This window comes from Diplotaxodon limnothrissa, linkage group LG15 (genome assembly GCF_057381915.1).
Source record: "Diplotaxodon limnothrissa isolate DT_005_m linkage group LG15, D_limnothrissa_male_GT1.1, whole genome shotgun sequence".
Classification (NCBI taxonomy): Eukaryota; Metazoa; Chordata; class Actinopteri; order Cichliformes; family Cichlidae; genus Diplotaxodon; species Diplotaxodon limnothrissa.
In genome coordinates, this window is record NC_140610.1 from 11,265,123 (window position 1) to 11,289,135 (window position 24,013).

The following is a 24,013-nucleotide window of genomic DNA, read 5'->3' on the forward strand; positions in this document are numbered from 1 at the left end:
ACTGGATTAATGAGCTAGCGTCCTACTGCACACCTGAGAAGATATCGCATAGTGTAAAAGGGAAATATGGAACCTTTGAAGAAATTTGGGGCCCCTTCCTGGCAGTACTACCGTCTTTGGACCTAATAGATCATAGAGATGACGCAAATCCCCCTGGGTCTGCCTTGATTTGATCCCCGGTTAGGCCCTCCTGACTCGATTTCCTGAATGCTGCAGTTTTATCGTGGGGGATGTTGATTCCTGTGCATGAGAGTTTCTATAGAAACTGTCTGGATACACGAATGTGATGAGGTTGAGAGCCATACAGGGGTAAAGGGGTGGGGGGATGGTGGGAGGGGGTTTACATGATGTGTTTTGTGTTTTGCTCACTTTTTTTGAGTTCTTTGTTTCTTTTGTTTGTTTGTTTTTAAAAAAAAATTCTGTAATTATCAATGTTGTTATGTTATTATTATTATTATTGTCATCATTATTATTATTATGCTTGTATTTTCTGTGTTTGGTTTTCAGATGTCTGAGGTTATCCTTGAAAGGCATAGATACAAGAGTGTGTACCTGGGAGTGCTTCTGTGGTCACAATGGCCTGCCATGTTGTGGTTATTTGTTGATACTTGCTCTGTCCCATAGTTGTGAGTTTTCTGGGGGGTTTTTTTTGTTGTTGTTGTTGCTTTGTTTGTTTGTGTTTGTTTTCTAATTTAAAAATGAAAATAAAGCTTGGGAAAAAAAGAAAAAGAAGGCGATCATGGTAATGAGCGCATGCTATGACCAATAATGAAAAGCTGCTGTTTTTCAGTCAATTAGGAGCATTTTTTCCAGGAATTCATTCATGCTCTCAGAACAGTTAAGCCAGCCATTAAAATGCATTGAAACCATTCTTCGCCAAACAGCCTTGTTTTGTACTAATGTTCATTTCTTTTGAAATATTTATAATAAATACTGTCTGAACTTGCAGAGTGCTTGCTATTCCATTTTTTTTTTAATTTAATGTAGTTTTATTGTGTTTTGACATTTGTGCCAAAAAAAAGACTGTTTTGTATTACAGCCTTTAACATGGTTTTAGGAATAATATTTCTTAAGTACAGTGTTTTAAATTTAGTAATGAAGCATATTTAATACAGCGGCAAACCAGAGGAAATGAGCAAACAACATCTATTTCCACAAGGAAGGAACTGTTTTAAAATGTAAATATCATAAAAATGCAATGACTCGAGAATCACTTAAATGCTATAATTATTTGAAACTAGTACACAGAAAGCATGACTGTTATCCTTCTTGAAACATACTTCATGGGCCTATTTTCTTTGGATACTGGCTGAATTTTAAATAATTTTCAGTCCAGTCATTGTACCTGATCATTTTCAGAGGAATGTCTTTTGTCTGTTTGTTTAAGTCACTTAACACTGACCTATAAATAATTCAAGCATACAAAAATTTGTTATCCAGATACATTTGTTTACCTGCTTGAACTTACACAGCTTTGATCCTTCATTATCATATTCGAGTTGGCATTGAAGGGGGGATTAGGCTTGGGGCCAGTGGTGGATATAGATAATACCACCTGCATCTAATTGCTAGGTTTTCCACTTAAAGACATCATTAAAAAAAGACATTCCTCAAAGGTGAATCACAGGCCTAAACTTGCTTCACTTAATGAAACACTGAAGATTATCTTAAATAGCAACATATTTAAGAAAACCAACTAAAACTAACTTTTTTTTTTGACAATTTCCTGGCAGGTTGCTCTTTAAAATGTTTTTCGAGGTAATATTTTGATCTGTCATTCTACAGTCTATTTACCCATGTCATTTTGAGCTTCTTCTTAGAACTAGTGTGTCCCCTTCAATTAGCAATAGACGTCATCACTGGCTAAGGTGAGGGTAAGAAGCAGAAAAAGAGATTAAAAAGCATGGCACAGCAAATTTTCAGATCTCAGTACATAACACTTAGATTCTTGCCATGTTACATGCTTTTTCACTTTGGTTCCTGCTCTTCTGATTATTCCCTTTTAGTCAGTCTGAAGCTGACGACTTGGGACCAGAATTAAATAGTCTTTTGCAAGTCTTTGCCTCAAATTTATCATTACATTTCTTGCTTCAATTTTTCCTGCAATGTCTAGTTTTTAATTTTGAGGTTTGTCTTTTGCTTGGACTTCTATAACTCTGAATTCTCCACTCCACCTTTAATTGTTTATTTTAACATAAACTATTGACATGCTCCAGGGCCTGATCAACCCTGGCAGGGCCTCCTTGGATGAGGGTGTCTAGCGATAATGGCCGAAACACCCGATGAATCCAAGGTCCACTACTGACGATGTGTCCCAAATTTTAACAATTTAGATCAGATCTCTAATCCCTAAACCTAACTGCGGAAAATGGCAGGTTAGTTTGGGTAAAAGAACTAAAGTTGTGCCACACAACGATGTGGTAAAGTTTCTGGGCTGCTTTTCCTCATAACAACCATCCCTCAAGATTTTCTCCATTAAAAGCAATGCATTGTCTGGGATTGTAACATCTAGTCCTTTACTGACTCATAATGAACCAGCAGAACTAGACATTTGACCTCTGCTTCTTGCTGTTTGAACTTTCCACTTGTCTCACTGTCATCCACATACATATGCTGTTTTACTTCTACTAAGTTTCTTTCCACTTCTCTAAAGAGCACATCTCCACTTCTCCAGGCTCTCTTCCAAATGCTCGTAAACATCATAGTCCATGGAGACTTCTGTCTGACCTTATCTGTCAGCCTGTCCATCACCACTGCAAACAAGAATGGGCTCAAAGCCAGTGTATACCGATATAATCCCAACTTCCACCTCCCTGAACCCATCCATCCCTCCTACTGCACACCTCACCATTGTCTCACTGTGCTCATACATGTCCTTTACCACCCTCACATACTTCTCTGCCACGCCTAACTTCCTCACGCAGTACCACAGTGTTAATCTTTGCTAACACTGCATCTGTAGTGTTCTTTCTCAGCATGAAATCATATTGCTGATTCTCTTCTTGAACTAGCTTCAACGAGTCATGTGGCTGTAGAGCAGGTGGTAGAGCAGGTCCATCAGTTACTCCATCAGTGCTCCTGTCTCTCATTTTCTCCATTTGACTACCTGACAGGCAGATCGCAGTTTGTGAGACTGCAGAGCTGTGTGTCAGAGTCTGAAGAGCAACATAGGAGCACCCCAGTGAACTGTTCTGTCCCCTTTCCTCTTCATCATCTATACAGCCTACTTCAAGTACATCACAGAAATGTGCCTCCTCCAGAAATTCTCTGATGACACGGCCATTATTGGAAGCGTGGAGATGGGAAGGGAAGAGGAGTACAGAGGAATGATTGATGGTTCATGAGGTTGTGTGAGGAGAACCACTTGCAGCTGAATGTGGCCAAAACAAAGGAGCTGGTGGTGGACTTTGGCAGAAACAGATCCCGACCCTCCCCTTGTCTGCATTCGTGGGACTGATGTCAAAATAGTCACATCCTACAAGTATCTGGGAGTTCAACTGGATCACAAGCTGGTGTGGTCTGCCAACACGGATGCTGCCTACAAAAAGGGTTCGAGCCGGCTTTACTTTCTATGAAGGTTCAGATCCTTCAAATTATGCAGCAGGCTGCTCTACATGTTTTATCAGTCTGTTGTTGCGAGCACCATCTTCTTTGCTGTGGCGTGCTGGGGTGCAGGCATCAAAGCAAAGGACGCAAACAGACTGAACAAACTCATCAGGAAGGCAGAGTCTGTTGTTGACATGAAGCTCGCCACCCTGGAGTTGGTCATCAGTGACAGAATGCTGGCAGACTGCTGGGAATCATGGACAATGACTCCCACCCCCTCCATAACACACTGGACAATCTGAAGAGCAGTTTCAGCAACAGGTTCCTTCGCCCTCGCTGTCTGAGAGAACGTTACAGGTGGTCGTTCCTTCCTGCTGCTATCAGACTCTTTAATTCATCCACTTGGGTCAGGTCCACACATGTGGAACAGAATTAATCACACCTCAACGCACCTTGTCACTTTTGTACACTGCAAAATATTTCCACACATACTCGTCCTTTTATATTTATATGTATACCTATATCCATATATTTATCTATTTATTTTAATATTTATCTATTATAACTCTGTTTCTACACTAATCTTATGTGCGTGCTTGTGTTTGTTGTATATTTGCTGCTATGACAACTCAGTTTCCGTCTGGGATTAATAAAGTTTCTCTGATTCTGATTCATCAGCTTCTCAACGCACTCCTATCTTTCAGTCATACTCTCTTCATTCTTCTTCGTTAGTACATTTATAGAACAGCTTCTACCCGTGGGCTGTCAGTACCATAAATGCAAATTAAGAGTGTGAGCAGACAAATAGCAGCTGTTGCTGCTATTTGCTATTGATTATGTTTAAATTTTTTTGTGCAATATTTTGTTCTGTGAATATTTCAGCAGATGTTCAATTTCCATCCCTCAACATATCATCACGTCAAATTGGCAGATTTACACCAGATGGACTTCCTGATACTACTGTCCCCAATTATATGGGCTTAGGACTAACAGTAGGACTACATTGGGTTGTATGTCAACTAAAAACAAAACAAAACACAAACAAACAAAATATATATTCACAGATATCTGGTATCACTTATAATTTCCAATGTAAATGTAAATGAGAGTAATACTCTTTAAATTTAAGGCGCATGTGGTTCATACTTGAACCCTTCAGCACTGTCAGCGTGCTATACTTTTGTTCAGGCAGTACTTGGCCGCCACGTTAGCCGGTGTCGTAGTCGTACAGGACCTTTCAACATGGCGGCGACGGGTACAAAGTCGGTTTTGTTCGTTTGTTTGGGTAAGAGACGTCTTTTAAACCCACAAAACCTCAGTTAAAACTTACACGTGTTACTGCTTAAAAGCAAACATGTCATTCTGTCAGCAGGTCAACTCATCGCATTTTAATAAATGAAATGAGCTTCGTTAGATGTACCTCAGAGTGCTAACTATGTACTAGCTGCCTTACAATGAACGCGAAGCTGCCAAACACACTTTCCACTTAAGGCTCTTAAACTTTTAACTTCCATGTGTGTATGTTTGGTATCTAATCAGCTGTAGCCTTATGTGTAAACGTCAAGCAAGGTGTCCGTGTTTAACTGGAGAGATACGTGTTTAACTGGAGAGATACGTGTCTAAGCTCAAAGAATCCAAAGTGAAAGCTGTCAGGAACTCACCTCAGCACGGAAACGTCACTGCAGATAATTTGAAGCACATGCGTCCAATTCTGAAATAGTTTTCAAGATGTAGCAGAGTGTAGGTTGGCTCTGTTATTAATTTGAGTGGTAGATTTTTCATTATAATTCGTTTCACATTTCATTAAAGCTTCTACAGAGGATTTTACTTTACCAATGGACTGTTTCCTGAAAAAAATACTAAACGTGATCAAACATTTTAGAAACTGCTTGATGCAACTACCAAAACAGTAACTTAAACATTACATGTTAAGACACACATAGATTTTATGTTATATATTTTGGACATTAACAGATTAGTTGTTATTTTAGCCATTTACTAAAGCATCCCGTTTAGGTTTTTTTTTTTTTTTTTTTTTTTTTTTGCATACTTTTACCTCTGGTGCTGTCGACATCCTAATTGGAGGAAGGGTTCAAGTAGTACTGGCCTTCTGTAAAACAGCACAGATAATTAGGCGGGTTAGACAAAAGCTGTGAACATTTTATTTATGGTTTATTCAATTTGACTAATTAAGCCCCTGAAAATATTTTTAATTAATTTGTTTTATGTTAATTGCATTAAATTTAAGCCAAAAGTCTGCTCTTCAATTAGATCTTTTATGAGATTCTAGATTTTGTTTAGGACATTTAAAAGAAAAAAAAAAAGTCACTGTTCACAAAGTTGCGACTGTATTTCAAATAGGAGTTTTATATAAGCACAGTAAATCCATTGTCTTTGGATGTTGCCAGTAATATGCTGGACTTCTGCATGGGTCTACATGTTAAAATATGAGCTTAAGTTTTAGAAATATTTTTTCAGGTTTTAAAATATTGTAAAGGTTTTGCCCCTTTTCGTCTGTTATGCCTCAGATGCTGTCCCAGGGAGCAATCACAGTGCACAGAATAAGAAAGAAAAAAGCTTAATCAATATCTGGCCTCGACTCAAGATTTTAAGTCATTTTAGTTGTTGACACAGTCCGAAAGTAAAGTCAGTTTCACAATACATTTCTTTTTTGTTTTAGCAGTCGAAATCCATTTACCGTATACAGAAAAGTTTGTATTTTAAAATATCATACATATATCTTTATGATATACTGAAGTTATGTGTATTACCACTGGGATATTGCAGTTTTCTAAATATATCCTTATCCCTTTAATATGGTGGTGTTGTTTGTGGTGTTGAACAGGGAATATCTGCCGATCCCCCATTGCTGAAGCAGTCTTCAGGAAGATGGCAACTGATGGTGGCATCGTTGATCAGGTAAAGTCATTGTTGACATATGTTTTCATTTCGTACTACAGATCTGCTGTACACATTTTTTCTGTTTATAACTCCTGCCATTTGATACAACTATGGAAATGACAACAGAAGTGTCAGCCACTCACCTTAAATGTTCTGTTCAGTGTTGCATGTTTGAAGAGCCCTTTACATATTACGTATAACACTACAATATGAATAACATATCAAGAACTAGTCTCAAAAATATTTCCTCTGGCATTAGTGAGGAAAATTATTTCTTCATACTGGTTGGTTGATAATATATATTTTTAATTTGGCAGTATTAACTTCGCAGTTTTAAAGTCCTGGTCTCTGGAGAGAAATTCTATATGAAATTAACTTTTGCTACTAACTGCAGTACATTGATTTAAAATGGAAAAAATGAAAGTTCAAAATTCCTCACTGAATTCAATTTGGATAATAGCGACCTGCTTACAGTCTCTAAAGATGATTAGGAACATTTACCTTCAGTTTAAATGTGGAGTTGCCCTTTATTCTGTACAGAAACTTCTTTCTTTATGAGACTGTAATTCGGTTTTGTTGAGTTTCTGATTCCCGTGCTTTGTTCTGCCTAGTGGAGGATAGACAGTGCTGCCACCTCCACCTATGAGATAGGAAACCCTCCAGACCACCGTGGTCAAGCCTGCATGAAGAGGCATGGCGTGCCCATGAGGCATGTGGCCAGGCAGGTATGATCACCCACCACCTCTCTCAAGACGTAGCTAGCGCCCCCTTTTTGTTCTCTGTTGCAGTGGATCATAGACAGTGGTGCCACATCAGACTGGAATCTAGGCAGCTTACCGGATGCCCGCGGTCTAGCCTGCCTCAGGAAGCATGGCATTGACACGGACCACAGGGCGCGACAGGTACAACCAGACGTCCCACAGCTGCTGTCACTGCAGTGGAAAGTGTGTGTGTGTGCGTGCGTGTGTATGTGAGAATGTAATGCTGCTCAATCACATTTTTAAAAATAAATTGTCACATACTTAAAACAGTGAGTAAGAAGAGTAGGTAGCAGTCTTCTCTCTTAATTACAGGATGATTTTCAGGCATCTTGGCCTCTTGTGGTAGCATGGATGTTGCTCACAGACCAGCTGAGTGTTACTGGTCTACACTCTATGTTTCACTTGGATTTTATTCTGAAGGTCTTGATCTGTTAGTCTGCTCCATCATGCTTTCTTCTGTCTACAGAAGAACTGTTAAATAGCTATTGTGGTTGTTTTTGATGTCAGTCAGCTGCCTACCAGGGAGTCTGTCATCCTAGAAACCTATTCTCCAGGTCTGTGTAGTCAGCTTTCTAATCACAAGAACCAACTTTCCACCTGCTAGAAGTTTTGGTTTGTGCTGTTTGTTCTTCTCTTTGGATCTTTCAATTAGTAGAGAAGGGTGACTGTTGCTAAGACTGCAAGACATTGTGCCCAAACAGCAGCATGAAGGAAGTGAAACACGTGTTTGTACTGCTTGGGGATAGCTGCTTAACTGGTTTTCTTTTGAAAAGGAGACTGTCAGCTAACCTGCTCATGAGTTAACGAGATGCGCTAGAACAGGATCTTCCACAGAACTGTCTGAAGTAAATTTTACCTGTTTGGAAAAGGGCCTACATTTTTAAAAAAACATTTTGAGGCACTGGCTATCTAATCCTTTTAAAAAAAGAAAAAAAGTTTGTTTGTATAAACCCAATACACTAATTGCCATATTTGCTAAGCCAAAATGTAATTCATAATAGAACATAAAAACTTGGGAAAATTAACCATTTTAATGTAAATATAAGTTCATTAAGAAATTAATGGCAGCACCATGTCTCAAAAAAATGTTGGGCCAGGGCCGAGAATAATGTTCCTCAACATTAAAGACTTTTAATATCTCATTATCTGCAGTACAAGATATAATCATAATAGATTCAGAGAATCTGGAAAAAACTCTGTGCGCAAGGGACAAAGTTAAAAATCAGTATTTGATGCCTGTGATCTTTGGCCCCTCGGGTTGCACTGCATGAAAAATAGGCATAGATCAGTAAACATAGTTCGTCATGCCATCCACAAATGCAGGTTAAAGCTGAGTCATGCAAAGAAGTAGCCAATCGTGAGCACAATCCAGAACACTACAGTCTTCTCTGGGCCAAAGCAAAGCGGAAAACTGCTCTGTGGTCAGAGAAATTAAAATGTAAAATTCTTCTTAAAAATGCTGCGTCCCTCAGAGTAAAGAGGAGAGGGACGATCCAGCTGGTTATACGTATTCTGTTGAAAAGCCTACAGCTCTGATGGTATAGCAGTGTATTAATGCCTTTGGAATTGATATTTTGCACATCTGGAAAGGCACTAGCAATGCTGAAAGCTATTTTACAGGTTTTAGAATAACATATACTCCCATTCAGATGATGTCTTTTTCTAGGAATGCCTTGCATATTTCAACAAGACCATTCCAAACTGCATACTGCAGCTATTGCAAGAGCATGGCTTCATAGAAGAAGAGCCCAACTGTCCTGCCTGCAGTCCAGACCTTTCACAGACTGAAAACATTTGGCTCATCATGAAACCAAAAATATGACAAAGAACACCCAGGACTGTGGAGCAACTAGAATCTTATACCAGACAAGAAGGAAAGAAAATAATTTACCCAAAGATCAGCAGCCGGTCTCCTCATTTTGCAGTTTTTTATGGACTGTTGTTAAAGGAAGAGGAGCTGTTTCACGGTGGTAAACACGAACTTGTCGCGAGTTTTGAGATGGGTTGCACCATCAATGCAAAATGGCTTAAAATGGCTCATTTTCTCAGCTTAAGGATTTCAGAAAATATTCTGTTTTTATTTACATATCACAAACTGTATAACATTTTTAGGAGTTGGGGTAGTATTTTTGAGTGTAATAAAGAAGCTGATAGCCAGTCCCTGGTCTAGACTAATGTTCAAGTTGATGGCACCTGTGACGTTTGTGAAATATTGATGAAGCCAGTGTAGCAAGCATCACTGCACAGATGTTTCTAATCCTTAAAGAGGCCTGAAATTACACCAAGATGTTTGTCCATGTATGGCTTCAGGCTTTATGCTGCGCTGGCTTCTCCTTACAGTAACTCCTACTCCCCAGTGCCCTTAAACACTGAGAGATCTCCGGTGTTTCACCCTAGACTTGAGATCTCCCATCTCCTTGTTTTGGCTTACTGCAAACCAGTTCTGTCAGACCCTCATCTAATCTCCTCAAAGCAGGGATGGGAAGGCTCAACCCTTGGCTTAAACCCAACCAAATCCACACAATAAGCTTTGACAAGTCTTTGTTTTTTCCTCTTTTTCTTTAGCACTCTTTTCTGCCACGTTTTCTTTTTTAATAACCCACCCTCCAACTTTGCTGAAGGCCTGGCGTGGCCAGTGTCCAAGCAAACTGGCCAGCTGGGAGCTCGTTTAAAGACCTGTGTATCCCCAAATAAACAAAAGTGTGTTTATTTTATAAACACATATTTTTCAAAGTGATCCATAACAAGTAACTTAGGGTAATCAAAAATTTGACATCCAGACATCAGATTTAAGAGAGTTGCAATTTGATTATCGTAAAACCAACACTTGAGGAATGAACACTTTTTGCCAAAATACCATCATCCTGTAGTAATCACATTAATTTCACCTGTCACCAGTTCAGCATTGATGCTGTGCAGATAAGTTTTACAAGCTGAATTCTCGTCCTTTTCCCACCATTACTCAAAAGTGCAAACATAATTAATGAAGAAAAGATCTTAGCTTATCTGTTAATGGTTATTTTTTGGATAATTCCTAAGGAATGCTTCTTCAACACACATTAATGATAGCTGTAAGTAGATATTATGTAGATATTATATTTTATTACTGGCTAGAACTATAATCGACAACACAAGTGAAAGCTGGTGTGCAAACAGATAATTAACTTCAAATGTAGATGTGCCTGCTAGGTAGGGCTGCACGATTTTGCATAAAATGAGAATCACGATTTTTTTGCTTAGAATTGAGATCACGATTCTCTCACGATTTTCTTTTCCAGTATAAATATTTATTGCACTTATTAACTGCACATCAACTTCGTAACAGTTGAGACTGAACATAAAAACAATAAATAAACATAAAAACAACAGATGTCTCACGTTTTGTTGTTGCCGCAAAATGTTGCACTGCTTGAAATTCCGTCTCCACCGTTGCTCGACACTGCGTGTATAGAGCAGGTAGTGCAACAATAGAAAAATAGTTGCTGGACGGCACTGTGTAGCGTTTGTCTAGGGTGTTTATCATTTTCCTAAATCCCTGGTTTTGCACAGTTTTGATGGGAGCCATATCTTTGGTCAGGTGATAAGTAATAGCCTCCGTAATTTCTTTGTGCCTGCGGGAGTTCGACGGGTATAGGGAAGCGCTGTATAAGGTTCCCGTTATTGATGTTTGGGTGGTTGACCGGGACGGATTTTGTCCTGTCACTTTCTCGTCATCTCTGACGTGTTCTCTGTTGTTTTTTCCCTGCTAATTTTAGCATCACACGGCACAGCTTCTGTATCACGTGGTATAAGGCTCCGCCCTTGTCATTCGTTGAGCAGGAAGAGTGAGCGCTTGTTTTCATGCAGATTACGTCCCGGATCAAAATGCGGTACAATCGTCGTCGTCTTTTTTATTTTTTAAATCGTTGTCATTTGGAAATGAGATCGCACATAAGTATGAATCGAGATCGCGATTTTCTAACGATTAATCGTGCAGCTAGGGCTGCTCGATTATGGCAAAAATGATAATCACGATTATTTTCACTGAAATTGAGATCTCGATTATTTGACGATATTTATTTAACCCTTTAAGACCTACTATAGAACCAAGTCCGCCAGAGCTTATATTATATTTTTACATGTTGTAGTGCCATTTGTGGGAGCATTTCAAGTTGCTATACAACTGTTATAGCCCATATTTTAAATAATATGTATTCATTAAGTCCATAGTAACTATATTAATTGCAAAAAAGTGCAATAAACTACAAAAAAATTGAAAATCGTTTTTGTTTTTTTTTTTTACATATATTTCTACTTGGAGAAATTTAAGGGTTTATCCCTCAAAACTTTAAATACAAAAAAGTTGCAAAAAATAGTTTACAACAACAGGAAATTTATTTTGAGTGTCTTCATAGTTTTATTTTGGAGATACAGCAATTTTTATATACTGCAGGAAAAATGAAAAAACAATCCTATGATGCAAATTTGCAAAGAAAACAGCAGGTGCATCAAAATAAACTATTTCCAGCAGTGCAATTCGAGTTCTAAGCATCACAGAAACTATTCAGAAAGGTCAAACATGACCAGTATAGGCTTTTAAGGCCTACGAGTAAAAAACTACAATTTCCGCGAAAATTACGTCACTTCCGGATTCGGCCAGGAAATGGCGGATATGCGGTAGTTCGTGCTGACGACTGTTTCAATGTGGGAAGTGTTATGAACAGCTGATCGGATCGGCAAAGCGTGTTTCTGGAATATTGTGTTTTTGTTCCTGCAAGCGCTTTTTATGCAATTTTTGCAAAGCTTTATGTGGAAGGAAACCGTGACCGAGGACAAGCTGATGGCATCAGATGTAAGTACAACTCCTCTGGTTTTATATGCAAAACAAATTATTGCGCTAGCTTACGCGGTTCAGGTTCTACAGGGATTTAAAAATAGTTACACAACACGGAGCGTGCTGCTCTGACCGGCTTTAAAGGGTTAACAATGACTTTAAAAAAATAATGTAAAATAGTGTGCAACACCACTGAAGTTTTTTTTTTTTTTTTACCTGTCTTTTCAACCAACAGCAGTCACTCTCCTCTCCAAATAACTTCTGCTTAGCTTTCTGAGCTTCCCTCGGGTCCTCTTAATCAGCGGTCTCCACCCTTTTTTGCGCCACGGACGGTTTATGCCCGACAATATTTTCACGGACCGGCCTTTAAGGTGTCGCGGATAAATGAGGGAGGGGCTAATAATCGGCTCAGTCATTTTTAATGATCGTTGAAAGCCCAGATCGTAATCGTGATTAAAATTCGATTAATTGAGCAGCCCTACGTGCAGCCCTACTGCTAGGGCTGTTCGATATAACGATATAGATCGGATGACGATATAAAAACGTTTATCGTTTCATTTTAGCTATTGTTTGTTTCGTGGTGTCGCAAAATAAACTGTTTACGGCAATATTTTTTCATCGTTTTGATGGTCACTGTAGTGGCTATATTAATTTCTTCAAGTTCTCTCTTTCTCTTATATTTAATATAACCACACTACGGACAAGCGCCTGTTTTTATGCGTTGTGGTTAGCAACAACGACGGTAACACCATCTTGTGTCTGCTTGTTTATGTTCCACATAAACCTTTCACAATAAAGCTCAAGATCCTGTTGAGACTTTTCAAAATAAACTGAATCACGTGAAAGAGCAGATTATTTACGGATGAGAAGTAAAAAAGAGCCGCCAGGTGCTAAAAAATAAACCTTAGACTCAAACATTAGAACAGGCTTTTCCCCGCAGCACCCTGTGTAATAAATACTCACAAAGAAAACTGCGGCTGTTACAACTTGTGTCTAAAAATGTATCGTTTCATGCATCTGTTAAAACACTCGACTCCAGCTACATGACGCGCAGCTGGAAACACTTCCCGCAAGTCGAGCTGCCCGAGATTCACAGAATTTACAGAAAATGTTACATTTTTGTGATTTATATCGTTATCGAGATGATAGAATTCTTATATTGGGATATGAGATTTTGGTCCTATCGCACAGCCCTAGTGCCTGCTTACAGCAGTGTTTTAGTGTTTTGTTTTTTTGTGTTTTCTAAGACTGTTTCCCCACAGAGTAGTAAAACAGAACTTAAAATCACTCCGCTACTATTTCTTTATAAGAAATTGAGTTATGTATACTATATATCACACAGATCCATATGATTTTTAGGGCTTTATTATGTGTCGTTTTCATTATTCATTTATATGTATCATTTTAAAGTTTCATTCTATGCATTTTGATTGTTTTTTTTCCTTTTATGCCTCTTAACTACTTCCATCTTTACTTGCTTTTTCCCCCCATTTATTCTTAGTTAATTCATTCCACAAATAGGATCAGTGGTGGCTTTACAGTGTAGTAGTTATCACATTTACCTAACCTGTAAAAGATCCTTAGTTTGAGGCAAGAACACACAAATCCCTGGGACGGTTGCATCGGAAAGGACAGGCATAAGGGCATAAAAATCGGTGCCATACTGGATATACAGAGCTCTTTGCAGTGGCAACCACTTGCGAAAAAACCTTTATGAAATTGGATAAATATTAATAAATGAAATGTTACAATATTTTATAATTTTCCCCATCACCCATAACCTTATATAAAGTGTATAAATATATTAAGTGTCTTCAGACTGTACTCCATATAACCACGAGAGCGTTACTAAACACTTAAATCTACTAACAACTACATTACAGAGTGTCTGTTTTTTGCTCCTTTTATAAACTTAACAAGTTCAGCATATGTTGAAATTTAACTACAACAAGAGGACATGTTTGTTATCACCACAGGCTAAAGACGCAAATGTCTGAAGTGTCACCAAGGAGGCAAATTTCAGTGGCTGACTGGCCAGGCGTGCAAGGTTTTTGTTCCCTCACATAGAAGAACCTTGTTGAATGAAGATATAGGGCAAAATAAATTTACAGCTTTCCTGAATCACATATCAACAAGTACCTCTTTTGTTAAAGTATGACGGTAAACCAACATGCACGGTGACATGTCAAATTCTTCTTTTTTGTTAAAAAGAACCATTAACTTTTAGATTTCCAATCACTTTTCTATGAGTGTCTCCCGACTCTTTCTTTGCTTTCCATAAAAACCTCCTTGCTCATTCTTAGCCAAAGATTTCAGATACCAAACTAAGCTCTCTGTCAACTTTGTGAGGAGGTCTTGCACAAGACTTTTTGATAGAGGATTACCACTGCTTCATTTACACTGTGAAAGAAGCAGGCACTGAGATTATGATCAACACAGATTATCATTGTGTGTGAGAGAGAGGATGTGAAAGTGTGAGAATGGGTGAAATACAGTGATCAGACTGCAGTGGCTGGAGCGTTTCGCTGCGTGAATATAATCGAAAACATTTGTAATGAACATCTTTTTACCCGTCTGCTGTTACAAGCTGTCACTGTTATTGTGTCCATATGTCAACATCTGGAGCTATGCGGGAGTTTTATTCATGCCTCTGTGCTCTCATTTGTTTCTCTCTGCCCTTAGCTTCTCCTTGGCATTCCTATAAATCCACTGTCAAAATACTTTAAAAGTATTCGGGGTGTTGCCTGTTTTTCTTATTTTTTTCTTTTTGTTTTTATTGCTGCTTGTGCCATTAAATCATCACAGAATGCAGTGAAAACTGTATAAACCCCTCCACAGGCATACAGACGTGCTCCTTTCCCTAACTTGGTTTTCCTCTAGGTCAAGAATCAAGAATTCAAGTTGTTATAAACGCGACCTTGTTTTTTTCACGTTAAAATGAGTTAGCCATTGAGCAGGAGAAGGAGGGAGGAGGAATAGATGGGAAAATAAGGCTTGTGTGACTTGTTGAAAATGCAACATTAGTTTATTTATGTTTTAAAAATTCTTTGTGCATGTAACAGCAGCTGGAATCCAGCACATGGATGCTGGCCTCCATTACGAACAATGAAACGTAATTAAAAATATTGACATAATATAACTACATCCAAAAGCTATTACTAAAAAGGCAGATGATAAATGAATGATTTAATAAGATCTGAGTTGTCTTATTTTTCTTGTCTTTAGAGGTTTAATGTGTCAGTGAAAAAGCTGCTTTTTTATTTTCTTTTAGCTGCATAACCCATTCAGCCCTCTTTGAAGGACCAGCTGGTCATACTGAATTTCCACACAGAGCCAAAAGTAATATTTGTTTTGTTGTTCTTGCAGGTGACCAAGGAAGATTTCATGAGCTTTGAGCACATTCTGTGCATGGACGAGAGCAATCTGAGGTAGAGTTATTTCAGCCCACAGCAGCAGTGTTTATTTTTTTTCTAAGAGTGTCAATCACGGTTGGATACTTAGACACTGAAAGCGCTGGTGTCATGTGTTAAGTGTCAAAAAACATTTGTCTTGTAACGGTCCAAACTAGTGTGTCCTGCTGTCATGACGTTTATCTGTGCTGTTCTTTCACATGCATACATAAAAATGGTGGGGACATTGAGCTATAAATGCCTTGTAGGAGAATGCCTCCCTTTAATGACCAATATCCTTTCTTAAGCTCTTTGCAGAGGTCAGGGGGAGGGATATTTTTTGCTACTTTGAACGTTTAAGGATCATTTTGAGATCACATGCCCACAGCAGATCTGATCTGTAAGCAGCTTACTGAGTTCTTTGGATGCCTCGTCTTTGCTCTTTGGGGCAGTCTTTTCTTTTCCCCCTGCACACTTTGTTTCCTACAAATTTTAAGTTGGCCAGACTGAGAATTCATTAATTCTTTGACCTACTGCTTTTGTCTGGGATTGACTTAAACATGTTAAGGTGTTACTTTTCATTTATGTACTCTGTATGTTTCCAGACTACACCGTTTTATTATTTATCACTGATTTAAAGTTAATGACATGAATGTAATTATTATTAGAGGAATGCTAGAATAAGAAGCAGACAATAAACACTATACAACAACATTATCTCGAATATTTAGAAGCATGTGACCTCTTTAATCCAGAGGTGCTCAAACCTCCCTTGTTTCGTGCTCTGTTCTTTTGGAGTTACTTGTTTTCTCTCACCTTTGCAGTGACTTGAAACGGAAGTCAAAGTCCGTGAAAGACTACACAGCAAAAATTGAGCTTCTTGGTTCTTATGACCCCCAGAAGCAGCTGATCATCCAAGACCCTTATTATGTAAGTATTCAAACACATCCCTATGTTCAACTTTATTGCTCAAATTTAGAGGATATGTTTAATTTAATGTTGTAGCGAGATGGTCCAGCAAAGAAGCCAAAGCCAGTAAAACTACAAGATGCAACATTTAGAGGCCTTTACTTACATTTAAGGGAGACACAAGAACTCATTTTAAATATCTATACCATTTGGCATGTTAAATTAAGTGCCATGCTAAGGTCTCAACCACAAAGGCCTAGAGACCTCTCTGGCAACCAATGGTTCCAAGGGGAAATGTGCATTCTCTGAAAGGTTGGTGAGTGGCAGCTGGCACTTGCTGTGAAATTGATTGCTAAAGCCCAATTCATGCAGGCGTAAAGACCTGTTAGTTACTCAGTGACGGCAACCTCAGCTTGCTAGGGAAAAGTGCATATTCCTGACTATCTCTATCCACATTCAAATTGGATAATGGTTTTAGGATTTTTAGCTCCTTAACACGTGCTCCTTTTTTTTTTTTTTGAAGGGACCAAAAGTAATTGGACAACTGACTCAAAGGCTAGTTCATGGGGTGGTGTGGGCAGTTACTTCGTTATATCATTATCAATTAAGCAGATAAAAGGCCTGGAAATTATTTGAGGTGTGGTACTTGCATTTGGGAGATTTTCCTGTGAACAGACAACATGGGGTCAAAGCAGCTCTCCATGCAGGTGAAATCCCCCATCCTTAAGCTGCAAAAACAGACAAAAAAAAACATCCAAGAAATTGCAGCAATTTTAGGACTGGCAAAATCTGCGGTTTGGTACATTCTGAGAAAGAAAGAAAGAAAGAAAGAAAGAAAGAAAGAAAGCACTGTTGAACTCAGCAACGCAAAATGACCTGGACGTCCACAGAAGACAACAGTGGTGGATGATCACAGAATCATTTCCATGGTGGAGAGAAACCCCTTCGCAACAGCCAACCAAGTGAACGTCACTCTCCAGGAGGTAGCTGTATCAATATCCAACTCTACCATAAAGAGAAGACTGCATGAAACAAAAAAAAAAAGCCAGCACAGTTCTGTCAGAAACATTCTTTGGACAGATGAAACCAAGATCAAACTCTACCAGAATGACTGCATGAAAAAAGTATGGAGAGAAGGCGTGGAACAGCTCATGATCCAAAGCATACCGCATCATGTGTAAAACACAGCAGAGGCAGGGTGATGGCTTGGGCATGCATAGCTGCCAGTGGCACTGGGACACTAGTGTTTATTTATGATGTGAAATGGGACAGGCACAGCCAAATCAATTCTGAGGTGTTCAGAGATATACTGCTCAAATCCAGCTAAAGGCAGTCAAACTGATTTGGCGGCATTTCATAATAAAGATGGGCAAAGACCCAAAACATACAGCCAAAGCAGGACCCAGGAGTTTATTAAAGCAAAGAAGTCAAATATTCTTGAATAGCCAAGTCAGGTGATTCAATTAAAATTCATTCTGGTAATGTACAGAACCAAAATTAGAAAAAAAGTTGTCTCTGTCCAAATATTTATGGACCTAACTGTATACATCAAGTTCGCTTTTCTTCTGTTGAACAGATGATTTGATTAAAAGGTCCTTCCATATTTTTCCTAATATAGGTTTTTATGGCAATTACAGTTACATGGACTGCTGTTTTGAAAAAACATTTTCTTTCACTTAACCTGAGCTCACCATTTCAGTAATGGCTCAGCCTTTTTGCTCTTCTCCGTGTGTGCAGACAAACTCCGGCTCCACATTAAACTATGATGTCATCTTGTCTGCTGTGTTTGTGCTATCAGTTATCAGTTTTTATTTAAAAACTGGGGGCTGCATGAGCTTAATGTTGTAATACTTTTTTATTCACATGCGTGGCCCTAGATACATTACTATTGCACATCTATTTTTAGTCTCAAATGCTGGTAAAATTATCACGTTTACATGGTGACAACTGAGCGCTACCGAGCTGTGGATTAAATGAAGCATTGAATTAAAACAATTTGTATTGAGGGTTTTTTTTCCTATAATTGAGTTATTTGAGTGACTCGATGAATTGTTATATCCCTAGTCTAATGTGTGAGTGGGGATCATCTGACCTGCCCTTTAGACTCTCTACCCAGGCAAAAACCCAATCTAGTATTTCTACTAGTGATAAGGTGTCTAAATGAACTCTGTTGTGCACTAAATGTGAAAAGGGGGAACTTTAAGCCAAACATACAAAAAAAATGAAATCTAATATATACAAGAGACAATAAAGCGGGAAGAACTTTTTTTTCATAATAAGAATCCTGATTAAAAGCCCAAAAAAGTATTTCAAAGTAAAACGTCAAACTCTTTCAGTAATTGTAGTAGATACAAAAAAGCTACATTCAGCCCATTCTGTAACATTTGTGTTTCTCTTCAAAGGATCACGTGGGAAAAATTCTATGGACAAGATAAAGGGCAGGAAATGTCACACAGAGCAGTCATTTGAAGTATATTTATGGTTTTGGATGGACCGGATCAGTCTTCAGGTGCAAGTGGAAGAGTTAAGTTGTCTGCAGGGAGAAATCCAGACACAATTGATGCAGTAAAGAGCGCCAAAACAAAATGAACGGTTGCTAGTAAAATAGCTGTGTTTCTCACAAAAAAGTGGTATTCAGCCTTTCCAGACCAACACTCACCATAATATATTAGTTTTACGGAACCATAACAGATGTTTTCTGGTTTCACATTGGTAAGCTTTTCACAGTCCGTGGCTCGGTAGTTCTTTTTGTTCCCTAGATGTTTTGAGTCCTGCCAGATGATTTGGACATGGATTCTTGGCTGGTTTTTATTGTCTTGAGTATTATGAGTGAAAAAGGCAAGAATTGGAAAAGTACAGGCAGAGACCTTTGGAAGGCTTTGAAAGTTTGAGTGTTGACAATAGACATTTAAAAAAAAAATAAAAAAATCTTAACCTCCTGTGGCCATTTAAACTTTAATATATTTTTATGGTTGGTTTATTTAGATAAATGGCAAGGGATCTTATAATAAGTAATAATTTTCATATGTGGTCTTTATGAAAAATGTGTGTGGCTAGAGCTATTTTAGATGAATTATATTGTATAGTTCCTATGTCTTTGATTTTCCCGTAAGAACTTGGACTTTAAATAAAACAGTCATGAATTATTAGTGATGCAGCTGGAAGAAGAAAGAGTGACCACAGTTTATGTGATTGTATTGAGTGTATTGGATTGTGTGATTTTGGCTTTGGACGCTGTATTTCTTTGTGTAATTTTACCAAATCTCATTATAGTCAATGTGGTTTTGGAGGCATGTAAGTACTTGGATTGGTACCTCGCCAGCAACCACATAGCATGACAGCCAAGCGAGCAAAAAAGGGGAGAACAATCGCTGTCCGTGTGTCAGGATAAATAAAGAATTATGTTGTTTTTACACATGAATTCTGGATTGTCCGTAATTGCCCTTTTGCAGATGTTGCACATAATAGGAGAGTGTGCGTGTCAGACGTACCTTTACAAATGGAATTATTAAAATATTTATATTTTAGTAATTTGGAGTATGTGGCATGTGTCACAGGTGTGTAGTTACTCACTCAATCAGTTGAGAATAACAGTTGAATTTAAACCAAGATGAAGTTTTGTGACAAGACTACAAACATGAGTTCATGATGATGTGAACTGAAGAGGAGGAAAGAGACGTGTTAAACGGCCATTGTAAACTTTAAAAATTTAAAATACAGATAATAACGTTTCTCTATTAAATGTTTCTTAGCTCTATTATTATTTTCAATCAGTTGCATTGAGCGATTGTTAATGGAATATTTTAAAATGTAGGTATCGACTTTTCATTTTTTTTATTTCTTGTTTGTTAATTCGTAATTAAACAATAAGAACTTAATTATAGAACAATTTGGATTACTTATAATGGGTTAAATTAACTCAATGTCAAACTTTCTGATTCTTTTATTTTATACAATGTGAAGGTGTTCATCATTCATCTTTCTGCACATAATACACAAGAAATGCTGCTGCTGCTACTCATACAGTGCTGGATCATTGGTATAGGGATGTCATGATACCAGCAATTTAGTAGTTAGTACACAATAGAATTACACGATGCTTAAAAACCCAATTCAGCATCACAACAATCATTGTACTCTACGTACTTAAACATTTTGATGTGATAACAAATCATTTCAAATATTTTTTTTGACAAGGCATAACCTGACATGTTAGGAAGATTACCACGTAGCCTATGAATTTCACAGTTACTTATTTTATAAGCACTTAATGGTGCCACTGAAAACATTTTAGCCTAGACAGGAAAACAGTGGCCTCTGCAGCTGCTTAGGTCCACATCCACGGTCACAGATACAGCTGAATGTCATCAGAATAGAGTGATACAAAATGTCAGAAAAGGATTTAATGATGCCAGCTAAATGGAATGTAGAAGGAAAATAATTGTGGACCCAGGATCAAACCTTGTGGAACCCCATAAGTTAGGGATGCAATGTGGGAGAAGGACTTGTTTGCCCTAACACAGAAAATTCTATCAGATAATGGGGGGAAAAAACAAATATAAAATATGTTTTATATTTTTATTTTTATAAAATATATAAAAAATAATAAATAATTTTAACAAAATAATAAATTTATTAGGGAATCACAAAATTCAATGTAGTTATGTGTTTACAAATTCTTTTTTTAAAAACGTAAATCTCAGCGAGAAATACCACTTTGAATAGTTATGAATAGAATTTCAAAACCCTTTTGGCTTCAGTCTTGACAATTTGGTTCTCGGAATAAGAACATTTCTCAGTTGAGTAACAAACTGTCATTTTTTATAATTTGGGTGTATCCAGCCTGCATCAGAGGGCAGGCCGTACTTCTGTTCCATTCATATAACTGTATATTTTCACTGTGTGCAATAGACAACAAATTCCAGTGATTGCGAGCTATGAATAGTTGGCTAAATCATTTTAATCTCCCCCTCCCTAATTTTGTCTTTTAGGGAAGTGATGAAGACTTTGAAAAGGTCTATGAGCAGTGTGTACGATGCTGCAAAGCTTTCCTGGAGAAGAACTCCTAACATCTACATTGACATGTCTTAGATGTATGAATAAATATGGGTTCTCAATTAAATATACTTACACAAATATATGTATAACTCTGTTGTGAGTAAATACTAAATACCACCAGATTACCTGTTTTGGTGTACGCATAATGTACATTTAGAACAGTATTGTGTGGGCAAGTTAACAGACTGTACATTCAATTGATTAATAAAACAAATAAAGTGAGTGTGACAGTTTAAAGTTCCTTTTGTTATTATTATTATTTTTTACACATTGTCAATTTTTGTTTCCTGAAAATTCTACAAAATTGATAAGATAATATAAGATAACTCTTTGTTGTCATTGCACAGTCATACATATTGCACATTAAATATTATTGCACCTTGTTATAAATATTATTATTGTTATTGTTTTTACCGTTGTTACCTCCCCCCCAAAAAAAGTCCAGGGAGGTAGTCAATCAGGTCAGCTATTTGCATTGATTAGGGCTATTGCTATAGTAGTAATAGAGGTGTATGGGTTAAATGCTGACACTGGGATCAAAGGGAATGCTACCATTAGTGCTTGATGGCTAGGATATTCTCTTGACATATTATTTTTATATACTGGGAGATGTTCGGTTTGTATAAAGAACATGGCATGTATTTGTTTTGTTTTAAAAAACAGCAGTGAAAAAATTTTATTTTTTTAATAGACGCAAAACTTAATCTTCTCAGTACAGCAATCACTTAAGTCAGAAGTGGCGACAGTGTTATAATAAATTTGGTCTCTAAATCACCCACACAAATGACCACTCAGTGCACTTCACAATGGTAGACTAATTTCACCACAGATAGAGATAGATGCAAGGAAAAACGGCTGCAAATCATTACACAAGAGTGGAGTAGAAAGACAAGATGAATCAACTGGTGGCTGGAGGGCTTCCAGTTGGTGATGACTCTAGTTTTAGCGTAGATATAGCTGTGTATCTGTAAACCTTAGGAGCTTTTAACTTTTAAATATGAGAACACAACTTTTTTTTTCCTGACTTAATGATTTTTTTTCTTCTTTTTCTGGACACAGGCAAGACCAGTCTGTTTTATTTAGCACTGAAATAAAGTATGTTGGGGAAAGTAAGCCAGGGAATTAATTTGCATACTAAATAACTTGTACTGATTTTCTGGCATAGCTTAAAGAGTAGTTTGACATTGTTTTGAAATCATATTTAATAGCTGTCTTACCTAGACGTAAATGGGGAGATTTCCGACATGCTCTCGTCTAAATGCCAGATACAAAGTAACATTCAAAAATTAGTTCACTAGCCCAGTTGAGAGTCAATATAGGGAAGGAGCTGGTTTGTCTAAAGCTAACTTAAGGTTATGTATATAACCCCGGTTCTCTGAGTAGCATGAGCGAGCGTCTCACTATGGGAACGCCTCCTGCTAAGTGACGCCCATGTCAGGAGGGGCTAGTGCCTCCCTATATAATAGGCTGACATAGCGTCAGATGTCATTCAAAACAAGCCCACCTCTTCCTCGCTTCCATAGCAAGGAGGGCGGTCCGATGAGACACTCACTCATGCTACTCAGAGAACCGGGGTTATATACATAACTTTAAGTTCTCTTTCATAGCATTCGTTTCGTGTCTCACTATGGGAGAAATACTGACTCCCAGATTGCCAGACATGCCTGTTAAGAAGACAACTGTCCCCAACAGCACTTCACAGGGGAGAAGGAATAGAAACTCCCCTAAAGAGAGCCCATGAGGTTGCCAAACCTCTAGTGGAATGCGCACGCAAGCCAGCAGGAGGCCGAAGTATAGGCCAGGGAAATTGTTCCTACTATCCAATGGGAGAGGCGCTGTTTAGACACAAGCTTTCCCATATGTGGTTTAGCCCAGGACACGAACAGCTGGTCACTTTGTCTGACACTCTGGGTGTGTGCAGAGCACGGACTGGGCACAAGGTATGCAGCTGCTGTTGCTCCTCTGAGGAGAAAGGTGGTGGGTAAAAAGCCGGCCTTTGGGATAAAGGCAGGGTTGAGCCTCGTATTATCCGAGGAGAACTGAATGCATGACTGATGCACTGAGAGAGCGTGGGTCTCTCCTACACGCTTAGCTGAAGCTAAAGCAATCAATAGAGCCGTCTTCAAGGACAGAAATTTTAACTCAACCTGTTCCAGGGGTTCAAATGGGCAACAGGAGAGCGCAGCTAATACTATGGGAAGGTCCCACGATGGAGCCAACGGCCTAGACACTTATGTTGACTCTCCATATTACTGTGAAGCACTTTCGTGTGCCTTCGGGTTTTTAAATGTGCTATATAAATAAAATTATATTGTATTGTATTCTAGATGTAGGCAATTTACGCCGTGCACCCTTCATGAAACGGCATATTAAGGGATGCTGGCCAACAGTCTTCCCCTCAAAACCAATATGGCAGGCTGAAATTGCTGCCAAATACACCTTGAAGGTGGAGAAGGCTTTACCCTTATCAATCAGGGCCTGAAGAAATGACAGAATCACAGCCACAGAGCACTGAAAAGGGATGGCCTGTGATTCTAAGCACCAGCTTTCAAACACACGCCACTTGTGCTCATATAGCATCCTAGTAGACGATGCTCTAGAACACTGAATAGTGTCGATAACACTATGAGGGAGCC

At 38.3% G+C, this 24,013-nt stretch overlaps 1 protein-coding gene across 2 annotated transcripts; it reads left to right on the forward strand.

Moving 5' to 3' along the window:
* Window positions 1-4,774: 4,774 nt before the first annotated feature.
* acp1 (acid phosphatase 1) lies at window positions 4,775-21,562 on the forward strand. 2 transcript variants are annotated; one of them, XM_085372487.1, is made up of 6 exons: window positions 4,775-4,831; window positions 6,392-6,465; window positions 7,059-7,172; window positions 15,388-15,449; window positions 16,235-16,340; window positions 21,311-21,562. In XM_085372487.1, the coding sequence occupies exons 1-6, from the start codon at window positions 4,789-4,791 to the stop codon at window positions 21,386-21,388; spliced, it is 477 nt and encodes a 158-aa protein (XP_085228613.1). In that variant the 5' UTR covers window positions 4,775-4,788; the 3' UTR covers window positions 21,389-21,562. The 2 variants fall into 2 exon arrangements, with proteins under 2 accessions (XP_085228613.1, XP_085228614.1); XM_085372488.1 differs by lacking the exon at window positions 7,059-7,172 and adding an exon at window positions 7,236-7,349.
* The last annotated feature ends 2,451 nt before the right edge of the window (window positions 21,563-24,013 follow it).

Excerpts from the sequence above, each read along its gene's own strand:
- acp1 (XM_085372487.1), top strand. The coding sequence starts at position 4,789 with ATGGCGGCGACGGGTACAAAGTCGGTTTTGTTCGTTTGTTTGG. Across the intron at positions 4,832-6,391 it reads GGTTTTGTTCGTTTGTTTGG|GGAATATCTGCCGATCCCCC; the intron begins GTAAGAGACGTC and ends GGTGTTGAACAG. Across the intron at positions 16,341-21,310 it reads TCATCCAAGACCCTTATTAT|GGAAGTGATGAAGACTTTGA; the intron begins GTAAGTATTCAA and ends TTTGTCTTTTAG.